The sequence below is a fragment of the Anticarsia gemmatalis genome, chromosome 7 (genome assembly GCF_050436995.1).
Source record: "Anticarsia gemmatalis isolate Benzon Research Colony breed Stoneville strain chromosome 7, ilAntGemm2 primary, whole genome shotgun sequence".
Lineage (NCBI taxonomy): Eukaryota > Metazoa > Arthropoda > Insecta > Lepidoptera > Erebidae > Anticarsia > Anticarsia gemmatalis.
The window spans coordinates 5358841-5374128 of NC_134751.1; the positions used below are offsets into that span (position 1 = coordinate 5358841).

At 33.6% G+C, this 15288-nt stretch overlaps 1 protein-coding gene across 4 annotated transcripts in view; it reads left to right on the forward strand.

The window, feature by feature from the left end:
- Positions 1-15288, forward strand: part of LOC142974347 (roundabout homolog 1-like) — a 63360-nt gene that overhangs the window by 30458 nt on the left and 17614 nt on the right. For all 4 annotated transcript variants that reach the window (XM_076116616.1, XM_076116617.1, XM_076116619.1 and 1 more), the window contains one exon: positions 14424-14559. In XM_076116616.1, coding sequence (XP_075972731.1) covers positions 14505-14559 — 55 coding nt within the window. In that variant the 5' untranslated portion in view covers positions 14424-14504. The remainder of the gene's footprint in view (positions 1-14423; positions 14560-15288) is intronic.

The following is a 15288-nucleotide window of genomic DNA, read 5'->3' on the forward strand; positions in this document are numbered from 1 at the left end:
GAATCTCTAAACCGAATTCATAAAGCATTCGTTGTGAAACCGGAGCTGTGAATATTAACAGGATTTGATTACGGACTGAAACCGTTTGCCTGTTTTTAGAACAAAAAATACACCAACTAACGTTACGGTATTTAATTATTTTGTTTTTCGTCTGCACAATTTCGGGGAACGTGAAAATGAACAGACTATGAAACTAGTAGCGAGGAGAAAATCCGCTGTAAATGAAACTTTGACTTTTGCTTTTTAATGTTATATTGTTACGTATAAACATTACTATAATCTGTATGAAAGGACTTAAAGGTTGTGAATATGTATAAACTATACGACAGTACGTAGGTTAAGAATTGAAAAATCTCAAATTCTCATATCAAATCCTAGGCCAGGCGATGACAAATGCGGATAACAGATGTAAAAAGATTTCTGAATGTAATTGCAATAAAGTCAATGTAAGAATTGTAGTTAATTCTACCAGTTAACTAACTTAACTGGTAAAATAGACGTTTAGAAGTCTAGATTAGTACGTCAAAGAAAACACATAAAACAAATTAAAAACAAACAGACATTTTATAATTAAAACGTTAAACGTTCTTGTTTCAAAGCGACTAACGTAATATAAACTCAAAGTAATGGGATGTTCGCGAGTTTGTTGCTTCAACATACAATTGTCACTAAATAGACTAACTACTTAAGCGGGATTTACCTCCCTTGATGTGGTTCGCGGCATGTCGCGATCTGTACAATACACGTGTGTACTACGTCATAATTATGTGTAATGTGCACGTGTGTTTACCGCAGCCCGACAATACGTCATCGTACTCGTCTTAACGGATTATGATCTCGCTCATATCCTCCTAATTAATAGGATACGGCTGTTTGATTTTATTACTAAAGTTTTATTACAGGAGTTATACTTTTTATTACACTGGAGTGTATCAGTTATGTAGAATTTTGGATTTATTACTTTCTTTTGGTGTTACTTCGATATCTAGCGTTTTATAGAACTTGCTGCTATTGTAAGTTATCTTATGATAATAAGGCTAATAAATTCGAGGATTTTAACATCCAACATTATCGAAAACGTTTCTTTAAGGTAGAGACTATCAATCAAAGCCTTTGAAATTCAATCTGTGTTTTTGGACCCTTCAATTAAGCATAATTCGAGATAAGCCTTTAATTTTTACGTCACGGGTGGGCGCAAGGAAAGTGTAAGCCGGTCATTAGCCACTTTTTGTAAAACTCTTTTACCTTTTGTCTTAAAACACATCATATTTCTTGAACATAATCCATAATACATGAGATACGGCGCTCCTCATAGCAATTATGTGTAATAAATTTCGACTTAGATCAACAGCTAATGCCTAAATATATTTTTTTATCGTAGTAATTTCAAACATTAAGCACTTACACCTAAAATTGTGCGGTTAATTTTAGAAAAGAGGTTAAATCATATTTGATTTTCGTTCGAGCACCATTTGAGTGGGACAAAATCACTCGACGCCGCGACCCGCGTTATCATCGAAAATAAATGACCAATTAAACAATCTAATTCATTTCGGTCGGGACCCAGTCCTTGGGGTGGAAACATAAATCAACATGCCGTCGAGTGGCGATAAACATTTTGTGACTTCCAACCCAGGTGATAAAAAGTGTCCACTTTTTTGGACAGTCCGCACGCAAAGAGCTATTGAAAGGGTGACATTTTTTAGCTCTAACGGCTCCTTAATTGTTGCGGCCCACCCTTCACGGTTAAGCACATCCCTTTTTAACAAAAAATCATCCTAAATAAATGACCTTAACGAGACATTTGGAAGTTGGCGGAACAAAAAACTAGTAGGTAGCCGGTGGTAATTGGTCGTAATTCGTGTGCGATAAGGGGAAATTCTTTGATTCTCGTTTTACGGACGCCTCTCTTAAAGTCAATATTTTTAATGCCGCATGCCTAGACATTAAGTGGCCGCTAATAGGGTAAGCAAATAAGGAGGTGGACACACTTGTACAAAGTACCAGAGTGCAACCTCGATGCGGATAAGAGGGTCAATATTTTGATAGCGCGCGTGGTACGATGGTTTGAAACATGTGGTCAAACATTGTGCAACCGAGGTATGGATGTTTAATCGTTGTGGTATGTATAACTGCTCGTCTCGGCAAAACAAATGTAACCACGCTTTCGCCACGCTCTCGAGACACGTCGTTCAGGCGCCAAAAATATACACCGCGATGAATCAACCGCTAAGTCGAGAAATTCCTGTACATCAAAGGCGGGTTTCGCGGAACACGATTTTATATTTTGTACCTTATCGTTCGGAACGTCAGCTATTTTGATTGGAGACTCTTTGTACGTCATTCATAATTACGATGTACAAATTATGTTATTAATAAAATACACATATTATTATAATGTGGAACAGCTTGTTTGGAAATAATTAACGAGTACCTAGGTATAATTAGCATGACGTCATGATACATCAAGTTTTTTATTCTTTCTTAGAGTCGTATCACACAAGAATGTCTCATACTCGTGAACGTATGTTTTTTCACTAGCATGACTTATTAAAACAAAAATTATTTCCCAATTTTGAGCTCTTTAATTTTTATCTGCGCGTAAATTCACAATTACAGCATTAAACAAATTAGATTAATTACAGAAAGCAGCGCGAATCAAAAAACGCTTGTAAATTTTTAAAACACCAATTTTAAAGTTAAAGGCGAGGTTTAATGACGTGGAAAATTTGACACTTGGCCGAGGGCGGTGGGCGAGAGTCAAATTATTCAGCGTTTTATTGACGGCCCGGGAGATTTACACACAGCTGGCTCCACGCTCCGTGCCTCGTGGCGATGAGGCGACGTGCGCTAGTGTGCACACAACCTTACTTTTTATAACGTATTTTGCATATAACATATTTTCATGTAAATCCACTGAGGCTTTACTTGGTTATTCAAATTAAAAATTACAAGGTAAATAAAGTTGTGGTGCACCGAACATGACGGGAAACATAAATAACTATTCCGTTATATTTATGACACTGGCTTTATACCGAGGCTTTATTATGTAAAAATTGCGATCGCATAAATCACGTACAAAATGTTATTTTATGGTAACAACATAGCCGTTTGATGTTCTAAAGCTTTTCACAAAATATACTAACTAATTTGTATCGGAACAGTGATTTATCTTCTTGAGTTGGACATTAAATACAAGATTTGTCGTTCGATTTATATGCTTGTTTCATAATCTTCTAGGGTTCCAGTTCAACGAAGCAGCATCATACGAGAAATATTTGATTTGCTATTAAAAAATAACGAATTCTAAGAAAACGAGGAATAACCTATTTATAACTAAATAGAAAGTAGTTATCAGTTTTATTTCTAGTTATGGTCAAAACAGAAGACTTAGTCTATTTTAATTGTATTAATCTCTAACACATTTCAGTAGCAACATTGTAGCAACATCAATTTTAATAATTCACCACTTTGCTTTTGCCAGACAGTGAACTAGGTCATTCACCACATGTGACCATTTATTATCTTAAATACTGAAAGCAAAAACAACACAATAGCTCATAAACTTCCAAAGATATGAGAAAGTCTGAAATATTTTCAAATATTTACTGACCGTATGGTAGTTCAGCTTGTACGGTAAAGAACCATATTTATTTCTACGTACCTTTCTGGTATACAATGAAGTCCATGCCAACGCTCCTCATTCTGAATAAAAACATCATAGAAATATCAGCATTTGGAAAGAAAACAAATTAATGTTTATTTATTAATTTCATAAACAAGAGCTGTATACAAGCGAACTTTATGCCAAAGGTATTCTCTACCAGTCAACCTTGTGGTGACGCAGAAATAAGGAGAGAAAGTGATTCAAACAAGTTAAACTAAAATGTAGTTACAATATATACCATTCCAGCAGCAACAAGCTCAGAGTTTAAACACAAAAACATTTTTTAAGTAATTCTAGATTATTACGGAAACACAAAGTTAAGATTCAAATTGTATTAAAAGGTTTTCGATACATATTTATTTCGCTCATTGTTTAACAAGCTCAGAATCTCGGCCTCTCAGATAATCTTCTTAAATAAATAAAGGAGCTGATAAAATCTTGAAAAATTGTGCCCAAAGTATCCCGATTGATGCCAGATGAACTTGCTATCTATAACATCCGGGAAAAATTTAAGTTCCCATGGGAATTTAAAACAATAGCAGGTGCATAGACAATGTTTCGTTAATTTTTAATACGTTGAAAGGTTCTATTAGACGATAAGGCTTTATGTCTAATATTATTGCCTAAGCTCACATTTTATTCGTTTTAAATTTAGTCTTTTTCAGTCAATATTATTAGGACAAGGAGATTCAGGCTAAGTAGGAATAGGAAATGTTCTTTTTGCGTTATTTATTTATTCAATGGGTTGTTGAATAATTTATGAATTAATGGTTTCTTCAGTAATTAACATTAGTTCTAATCTTCTTTTAGACACGAAATTATAAATCTATCTTATATCAAAGACAACAAATAGTTAAACTAACCGTGAATGCTTTATCGATGACTAAATACCAAAACTATATGACAATCAATAATTCTGGAATATTTGCGGGAGCCCTCCCAGACGGACGACTAAAATTCCTTGATCCACACACATAGTAAACAGATCAAGAATGTACGATAATCCCAAGGTTATCTTACAATTATTCATCTTTATCTTAAATAAACATTCTGTTTGACACAAAGACTGTACAAAAGATATAATAGAACCATTGTAAATATAAATATAGTAATTAAAATTACGTATTTATGTGTCAAATGTGTTAATTGAGTAATTAATTGAATAGGTTGTTGTGTGTTTCAATGGTGGTTTGTATAAACAGTTTTATTGATAAATATCAATTTGTCCCTGTCAATGGTCGAATACGGTGATTAGAATCTATTTAAATGTGTAAATATAATGTGAAATATTATGAAAGTTTTGATATTTATAACATATTGTTCCCATTATTACATTGATGTGTTAATACTGAATATTACTCGCACATATATATGCCTTAGTTTTGTTACAAATATTTTTTGTAAGGTCGTTCTAAGATGTACATAGATAACTGTCAAAATATGTTCAATTACTTTTAAAGACTTTCGGTGAACCATTCTACACTTCCCAGGTATGTATCTGTCGTGTGTGCAACATATCACCGCCTAACACCTTAAACTCGCAGTTTTCTTTACGATCGGCGTCGCCAATCATCCAAATGCCTAATAAAATGAAATGATACCATAAAATATGTTTTATACGTATATTTTATCAGCAACCGCAAAGGAATTCAGAACTTTGATCGGTAAACGTGAACATCACATAAAGTTCTGCTCCTTTAGCCGTTTTGACAAGATTTGGGACGACTTCAAAGTTGCACCGTTATTTATGGTATTTACGTCCTGAGGTTGCAATATATGGCGCTGTTTCGATTTTGATATCATATTTTCTTCCTCAGATCTAAATATGTTGATTTTATTATATAATAACGTTTGATGAGCGGTCATTAAAGATAATTTTGTCATTAGTTTTCGCGGATTGGTCGTCGTAAAATTAAAAAAAAGTTTTATTTATTTCGTTTTTTATGGCCTGTCATAAACGATCACATTAAAGCTTTTTACGCAACATTTGCGGCAAAGTCGGATGCAAAGTTGATATTTATTTAGGATCGAAAGAAACTGCAGAAGATACCTTACCGATCTTTTGACAATCTTCTACACGATAACATGTCATGCAAAAGTTGATAAATAAATCTTAATGTATAACAAACATAAGTCAGACCTTTACACGGTTAAACGAGCTGCTCTATACAAAAAAGGCACAAAATATAAAAAGTTACTTGTACCAGGTGTGTCAGTATTTTTGTGCGAACATCGTAAAGTTTCAGTTCTGTCTCTCTCTCTCTCTGTGATAAATACAGGGTGTTAAGTCCTACGGTCCATTGTTGCATTTTTTGTAACACAATGCTGTTTTTGACGCCTCCGCGTTTAATCTCTTTTTATTTACTCACTTGTCCTGCATTCTTGAACTTTTTTGGACATTTTTTTCGTTACATCTAGGATTATCGCCTTTCATTGGTGTGAATGATATGCCGACAACGTTTATATTACGTCTGTTACATTTACTGTAGATATATTTTTTTACATTTTAAATTATTTTATTTATCAGTCCTGTGCCTTATCAATGTGGTAAAATATTTGACGACTTTCTACGACAGCTAATAATATTTCGTATCTGCGTAAAACTTAGGAACCCTTAAAAGTAAAATCATGTAATAATACCTACTTATTCACTGATGATAATAGGCAATAACTTAACAGAACCAACGTAAGGCTGATTATACATTGCAAATATTATATTTCAAATCCCCAATCATTCATAAGCATCCTAAATCCTCCCTAACAATAATCTTTCGGGCGCTTTGTGAAGCCGCTTCCGTCGTGTACAATAGATGCATGCAAACTTTGTGAAATGGGTAAAAATAATCCTCTACCCGAGCCCAATACATCACGCGAACTGTCAGTACCGACCGCACGAACAAAAATATACCATTGTGAGCGACGAGCCGCGCTTTGTACCAAAACTTTCGTAAAAACTTGCGCAATTTCAGTTGTACGCACCGACGCAATACTACCTACACAATACCCTCCTTACCAACTCGTAATATCCAAAAAAAAGTAATCGTCCCTTGTCAAACACTTTTCACACGGAACGTCTTTACTTTCAAAATTCCGATTGTCCATTAAGAAGGATCGTTAGCTTGTAAATCAACGTCGCTATTGAGGGATTGATGGTACCAGCAATTAAAAAACTAGCGCTGTCGACAAATACGTTTGGGACTGTTCTTAAATTGGAACAGGCACTCGCATCTTACGCGCAACTGACAATTAATCAATTCCAAAAGTGGAGCGCTTCATATTTTAGTAGATTCGAACGATCAATCCCTCTTTGTGTGGGTCCGCGTCGTCACCGCCTCCACAGTTACGGCCCTTCAAAACAAACATTATTCAATATGTATGTTTTCATTTATTTTTATAATAACACCCACGTTTAAAGTAACCGCGTGTGATCGTTACGGGCGCGCAGGTTTCGTGAGACTTTCCTATAAACTTTTAAGGCTACCGTCTAAATATTTTCATATGTAACAATCATTAGGGCCTTGACTTATTGGTAAAGTTGCGATACAGTAAATATAACACTTCCAAATCCAAAACATCGGCAAAATGTAGTGACGTTTTAAGATATTTGTTGTCATTGCGTACGATTTAATAAGCGGCTCCGTATTACTTTGGGATGTTAATAAACAGTGTTGACGAGGTTACTATGTGAAGAATCAACAGTGAAAGCTCCTACGGTTTAGTGCGTTTGCTAAAGTTATCTTCAAACGACGCTGGAAGTAAAAAAGTCAACAGTCGCATTATGTTTTCGAGTGTCGTCCGAACTAACCACGATTGTTGTCACATCCACTTCTTAAAATAACATTATGAGAGTTTTATAAGTTTTCCTAACTTATTTTCAAGTTTACACCCACCCACACGTATTTACGCCAAGTATTTTCTAGAATAAACACGAGGGAGATTATTTCATTCGTGATAATATTAGGTACATGCGCATCACTTTTTTCATTTGTTGTCTTCGAGGAAAGGTCGTCTCTGGAGTGCCACAAGCGGTTATTATATTTTCTTTTTCTCCGTATATAAGGCTTGTATGAGGAAGACAACGTGATTATTTTTCCTACCACCTTCTTCATAATATTTGTAAAGGTGGCGAATGAGTCACGCATTTCTATGAAAACTTAATCATAAAGGTTTTGTTTGTGTAGCTTAATCTAAGTTGTTATCATAACTTAAACACACTTAACCCTTAGCAACAGACGATCACAACTTAACGGCACTTCTCAAGGAGCCATTGTTTAAACAAATAATTATTTTGGACCAAAACTTGGCTGTCATCTTTCAAGTGGCCATAAATTATAAAGTTAACCTTGGCCGTTTGTTTTAAGTTCAGCGTCTAGACGCATCGCATATGCACAGACGCATATGGGTCTAGGCGAGCATATGCACGGCGTGAGAATTGTTTTATTATTGTGGTTAGTTTTATGTATTTCGGGTGCTTTGATTGTTTACTCAGGGAGCACGCTGAATAACTTGAGTGGGTTATAGTCAATTAATATGAGTTACGACTCAAACGATGTTTTGTTTGAAAGTTACGCTGCGGTTGTGCGGGTAATATAGAAAAAGGGTCTGTGTATTAGTAAAATAAGGGTTGATCAGAATAAGCATTTTGGTAACATCTACAAAATTGTTTTGGCAATCCATTATACAATGTTTAGCGATTATCATCGTGTTGAAAACAACATTTGAATATCATAACCGATACTAAACAACACATTATGGAACATCAAACAAAATTCCACACAATTCTGTATGAAAACGGTCAGAATTAATATTCGAAACACAGGCATACGAAGCACATTCCCAAAATATAATATCAGCCGACATGCCATTCAAAATAGATAATCGACAAATCGGTACCTAAATATTCAATCGGAAATCGGAACTCGATCCAACTAAAATATGACGGAACTGAATTGCTACTGTTAAGGCACGTGTACACATGACAGTTTTACGTCATCAATCATCGAACTTAGAACTTTAATAATTTTGTTTTACAACTAATTGCGTTTGAGTGCAATTTCTAAATTGCGCATTTGAGCAGCTGTCTAGGGCATCAATACACTTCATTGTTTATTTTGGTAACTAAATATGCTTAATCGTGGTCAGAATCCCGAGTTTCGACAGTTAAATTGATGGCTAAGCGTCAAAAATCTACTCTTTTATAACAACAGGACTCACTAAATGTGTAAATCGAATCGAATGTGTCTAGCAACTAAAAGTGTCGAGTGTACTAAAGCCTTAACTGATTTTAGATTGGATTCCAAATCGTCGGGATTATCCATCACTATAATGAACTAATATTGGAGATTACTGGAAATCGGAACTGCTTCTATTTCAATACAATTAGGTTTATTGGTAGTTAACAGTTTCCCATTGCAACGTAATGTAGGTATCGTTAAGGCATCCGTTGTCGTGATTCTCGGCTTTATTGAGCTCCTGGTTTGAAACGACTATATTTAGGCTTATACAGGAAAGTCTTTATTGCACTAATGCAGGATTTTAAGATTAAGATCTTTTTGTCTTTTTATTTCTTAAAGAGTTTTTATATTTGCATTTAATATATTAGGCTTATAAATTGTTACTTATTTAATGGTAGACTGCCTACAAACACCAAACAAATAACTACTTTAATACTATTTTGGCCTTTTGTAACATGCACATATATACTCAAATAGGACCGTATCGAAAAAAATATTACTTACTATAATTATTACTTTAAATTTATTTTCTAACTTCATCTTGGATGTTGACGCCATTGCCGAAGAGTTGATCTAATTAAATCCTTACATAACAGATACTAAATATTCCCTAATCCGTGTATTTACAACCGGCCGATATCTTATCTGGCGGCCAGAGCGTTATTACAGGACAATATCGTAACAAAACATTTTCGAAAGAATAAGTTATGGGTGCAATCAGGGCAGCTCTCGCTCTACAGGTTAAGTAGACAATAAAAATGGTGTCTATTTTTTCCTTTACGAAATTCTGTTTCAAACTTAATTGGATATGCGCTAGTAGTTAGTAGGATAATACTTGGAAAAACTTTTAACTTGTCTAAGTATATCTTTTGAAATAACCATCTTTTTCGCAATTCTCTCAAAATCTATTGCCTTTTAGAACTATTTTTTTTAACCCATGATTGTTCCATGGCTTGGCAAGGGTCTCCTTCCAAACGAGGGAGTAGTTAGAATTGTTATGCAAAAATGAATAAAAAAAAGTAAGCGTTTATCATAGAAAGAATTTAAGCCTGTAGACATTTTACTATTATCGTCAAAAAATCTCTATCATTTTCATTTCTAACAGTATATGCTTGTTTTCTTCCTTCTTTGCGTACTCGATTGAACAAGTATGCATATGTTACTGTAAAAGCCCGGACTGTGGTAAATCCTAAGATTTTCCGGTAAAACCTAAGATTTACCAACTCTCTATGGAAAAAGTCCGAACGTTCTTTTATTTCGAACTTTTACCACCATTTAATTGGCAAATCTTAGGATTTACATAATGACACGGCAAAAGTTGATAAAGTCATATTGTAATGTGTTTGAGCCGTAATATAATGATATTGTTAGGGATATAATTATATACCGTAACATAGTTATAATGAGAGTTTGAAGATGTCGCCGGAGCCCCGCTTCGCGGGGCTCCTCCTTCTGGGTGGTTTAAAAAAAAATAACCACGAAGGCTGAGGTGGCACCTCAGCCTTCTAACCTAACCTACCCATGTCGGTTTGCCGAAAACTCCTTCTTTATAACTATTAAATTATTTTATATTAGCTACATTTACCTGACCTTGAGGTATATCCTAAGATTTACCAAGTGAATAGGGGTAAAAGTTCGAAATAAAAGAATTGTTCGGACTTTTACCATTGAGAGTTGGTAAATCTTAGGTTTTACCGGAAAATCTTGGGATTTATCACAGTCCGGGCTTTTACAGTAACACATATATTCACAATCCAATATGACTAGTATCAAATCATAGAGGCAATAAGCGAACGTTACCGCCCGACAGCGGAAGTTGTCAGAACCACTTGACTTCGGATAAACTAATTTGTGCCAGTCAAAAGTTAGGGTCATACATTTGATAGTGTTCATATACAGAAATGGGCAGAAGTTTAATATAACAGACTAATATTATCAATGCTGTTGTTGGAACGATGTTCTGTTTGTGTAATGTGTTTTTCTTTTAGATTGTTTCCTTATATTCATATTTTGAAATATATGAATATATAATTATAAAAGTATAGTAAAACAAAAAATGGCCACCCACGTCAACATTTCCTATTATTATCAGAAGTCTTGGTAAAAGAGTTTATTCGTGGGGGGTTTCCATGTTCGTCACTTATAACAAAAATCCTGCGCAATTATTATTATCACACGTCGAAGAGATGCGGGCTACATTACTATCAACTACCTACTTAACCACCGCTTTTAAGAAAAAAATAACAAACTAATGTTATTGTTTTACCCCTTTTCTATCCAATTATCATTATTGTAACAAACAAATAATTAGCAACCCACAGTCCACTTGAAAAAATAAAACTTAATTCCAACTTTAACTACTACTTCCTACTTGTACTGTCACGAAACTCGCCAAATCCTTTTATGGGGTTAACGTTATACACTTGCAGCATTTCAAATTGAACCTTTGCAGCAGAGAATAAGGTTCAAAATCCTTTATGTATGAATGAAGATTTGGTAAACGCTTTTCACTTGAGTATTGAATATTTGTAAGCAATCAGACATATCGATATATTGGATCAATGGAGAAACTGTCAGTATAATTGAAACATCCTTGTCAATCTCAATCTCTTCAAGTTCGACGAAACGTTCAAGTAGATTTCAAGTACTTTAGTTATGATTACGCAGTTGTGACGTCATTATTGTTGTTATGTCAATAGTGTTTTGGCTTTAAGAAGGGGGATAATGCAGACAATTTTGTTTTATTCTGCATTTGTTATAAAAGAGTCTTGACTAATTAGGGTTTGAAGACTGATAGAGGAGTGAAAACACATGTTTCAGAAAATCTTCTTAAAATGTACTAAAAATCATTATGGGCTACATTTTAATCACCACTGACACTAAGCTGTAAATATGATATGTGATATAAAATTCAACATTCATCACTAATTTCTAATCTAACTAATCCAAAAGATTGGTAGATTTCCTTATTTCTGTCTTATAAATATCGTTGTAAACTTCAGCTGTCTTCATATTAAAGAGGTTTAGTATAAAGACGTTATGTAGGCAGACAAGTAAGCTGTCGACGTGTCTCGGTGCTTCACATGTAAAGCCGATGTATTTATGCTATCCGAGGATCAAGACGTGTCAGTCCTTATAGCACCGATGACAGGTTCACTTGTTATGTCAAGAAAGTGTGTATTTTTCATAGTGACTTTGTTATAGAAATTGGGCTAGATATAATTGCGAGATTTTCTTGGCTAAAGTAAAAAAATAGGACTTAGGTTCTAGATTTTCGTAAACTTTGATATAGTACATCATAAATGAAATATTTTAACGAATTCTATCATCATCATCATTGGTCTGTGTCCATCTATTGCAGATGATTGCGGTGGCGTTAGATAAAATAATAACTTTAGCTAAGAAAAATAAATACATACCAGATAAAAAATTAAAGATCGGAGAGAGGAAAGCTTTAAAATCGTTTTACAAAATATAGTAGAATTAGAACGTATTGTGTAAAATTAGAATGAAATATTGATTACATCAAAGCGTCTTTTACAAAACTCAAAGACGACTCTTTAATCAACTGATTTAGATACTTTCGTGAAATATTTCGTAACAATATTTACTGTTACGAGTCAATGTTTAAGCCAATTTGTCACATTGGATATAAAATATACTATGTCAACTAATATAAAATAATAAACAAACACGAAACGCATTGCCGGTTGCCCAATTCTTTCAGTTCAAAAGTAAAACTAGGTGAATCGAGATTAATAATCGTCATTTTTAACTTCTTCCGAGTGTTTTCTACAAAATTGTGTAAACATAACATATATTAGGAACGGTTTGTGAACTTCGCGACATTTATTGAAAGAACACATAACTACAACACGATAAATGATAGTGATTAAATGTTTAACAACGTTGAAACTCCTAATTTTCTTTAGAGAATGTTAAAATATCTCGTATATTTAAGGCTTTTTAATTAATTTGGATATTGAATGTGACATATTGGGGTTGGCTTTTAGCATAATTTTACGAGTCAAGTATGAGTTTCACGGGAAGAGTCTGCTGATGTTTGAGCTTTTACTACACATTAGAATCGTGATGTGGCAATATGTTTTTTACTGCCAGTTATTGTGACTTTCATCTATTTGAATTATTGTAATCATAATATTATAATCATGGAGGAATATACATATGTAGTTTAACGGATCGTTGAATTATTGTTAATTTTACATGGACAATCAGTAAATAACACGAAATAACATACATAATTAACAAGCCTATGGTTACTTGGCAGATATCCTACAAAACGAAGTTTAGCAATAATTATCAATTTCATGGAGTATAATTGAATGCTTTCATACTTTTTATATGACCTACATACTTTATTTTGAAGAGATTAAGTCTGGCTGACAGTTGTTTACAATGCTCTTAATGGTCTAAATAAATATTATAAAGTTGTTTATGTTATTTCAAGTGTCGTTTGATTGACATGAGATTTGTTTTTATAATTTCGTTATAAATAAATAATAGTTCACTGGAATTGAAGCACTTGGCTTCCAAGAAGTTATTCAAGATCCGTGACTTTTAAGTGTATAAGAAGTAAGAACTTTAAATTACACGAACAAATTAATATTGGATTACATTTTTCCAGAAGTAACCACTTGTGTTATCAAAATTTAAGGTCTAAGGTGCAATTCAGACATATTTATTTATACAGCCAATAGCTAGTTATTTAGTTGTGTCATCGCAAAAGTCGCAGATATAATAATATGTAAATGTCTGTTAATCCTTTTCATCAGCAACTGATGATTTTAACAGCATCTCAATCGTTGTATTGTAAATAAAAATAAAGCAGTATAAATTTGATTCTCGCCCCTCTCGTACCTAATAGATAAATAGACGGAAGCACTCACTCCTCAAATTTACAGCCGGACCCAGGGGCCCAGTTATCTCGTTATATTATTGAATAAAAGGCAAGGGTTTTACCTGATCCAAAGTATAACCAAACTAAATTACGAAGGTCCTAAACTGATGAATATAATAAAATTAACGCGTACCTATTTGAATAATGTTTTCAAGATATTTATTTTGCGTCGAAACGGTCAATGTTTGAGTTGCCGAGTAATTTTGGATGGAATAATTATAAGGACCTTCCATTTTGATAGTGGTTGTGGTTGTTTTATTTTAAGGTTTAATTACTGTTCTGTTACTATAAGAGTAATTCAAATTACTGTATCATAGTTTCGAAAATCTGAGTTTTTATTTATTTTCTTCTAAAACTACTTGTGGCGGTAGACGTATTTACCACTACAACTTTTATGGTGATCACTGCTCTGCCATAAACAGTAGGCATATGATCAAAGTTTGATGATTAACTTGTGAGCTGTCATTCACAAAAATCTAATTCAACCAGTAGATGTAGAGAGTATCGTGTAGAAACTAATCGAAAAAATCTTTCTCTTTATCTTCTTTTAATAGTGTTAATAACACTTCTAATTATATTCTAACAGTCATGTTTTTTGTTCCAGATGAAAGAAAAGACAAAAAATGTTAAAGCCTCTGTGTGCTCATCACTGGTTAAGCTGAGAATGTGGTAGAGCCTCATCAGGATGGATCTCCTGACTGTAGTGTCGTCACTACTTGGACTGATATGCTTCTGCTCAGGTAAGACTTTACAAGTCAAATAACATATTCAACCAATACCAAAAGAAAACTTAATAGTTAGAATGTATGGAGAATGCACCAAATGGCGTCTTGTTATCATTTATTTTGTACCATCGGAAAACAACATGATTTTTTACATTATTGTGTCTTAAGTTCTTTCTATATAAAGTGTGTCTTAAGTTATGCGTCAATTGTCCCATTATTTTTTGATATGCCTCAAAATAATAGTTTTCTGCCATACGTAAAGAATATGCACATAGAGGTAAACTGCATGTGTCTTACAGTGCATGTTACATAAATATTTATGTTAAACAGTTAAATACAAGTCGAGTCAAAAATTCGCAGAAATGGTAATCATTAACTTTATTCACTATCTGAAAATTCCAGGCCAATTAATTCAATGGTTTGCGAATTACCATTTTCCTAGAATTTGCAGCGCGGATATTGTATTAAATTGAAACAGAACACAGTGAATACAGAAAACTTATCCTTTAATAGTAGGTACAGTATTAACATGAGGAAATGTAGTCGTAATATTATATTACTACTAAATTGTCTTTCTTAGTATTTGAGTTTAAACTCTAACACTTTTTATTTGAATCACAATTAACGATCAGATAATTACGCTATTTGTTAATTCTCTAACAAATTGAAAATGTCAGGATATATATTTTTATAATATGCATGAATTCGCGGAAGGTATTAAACGATGTTTATGGATTTCCCTGT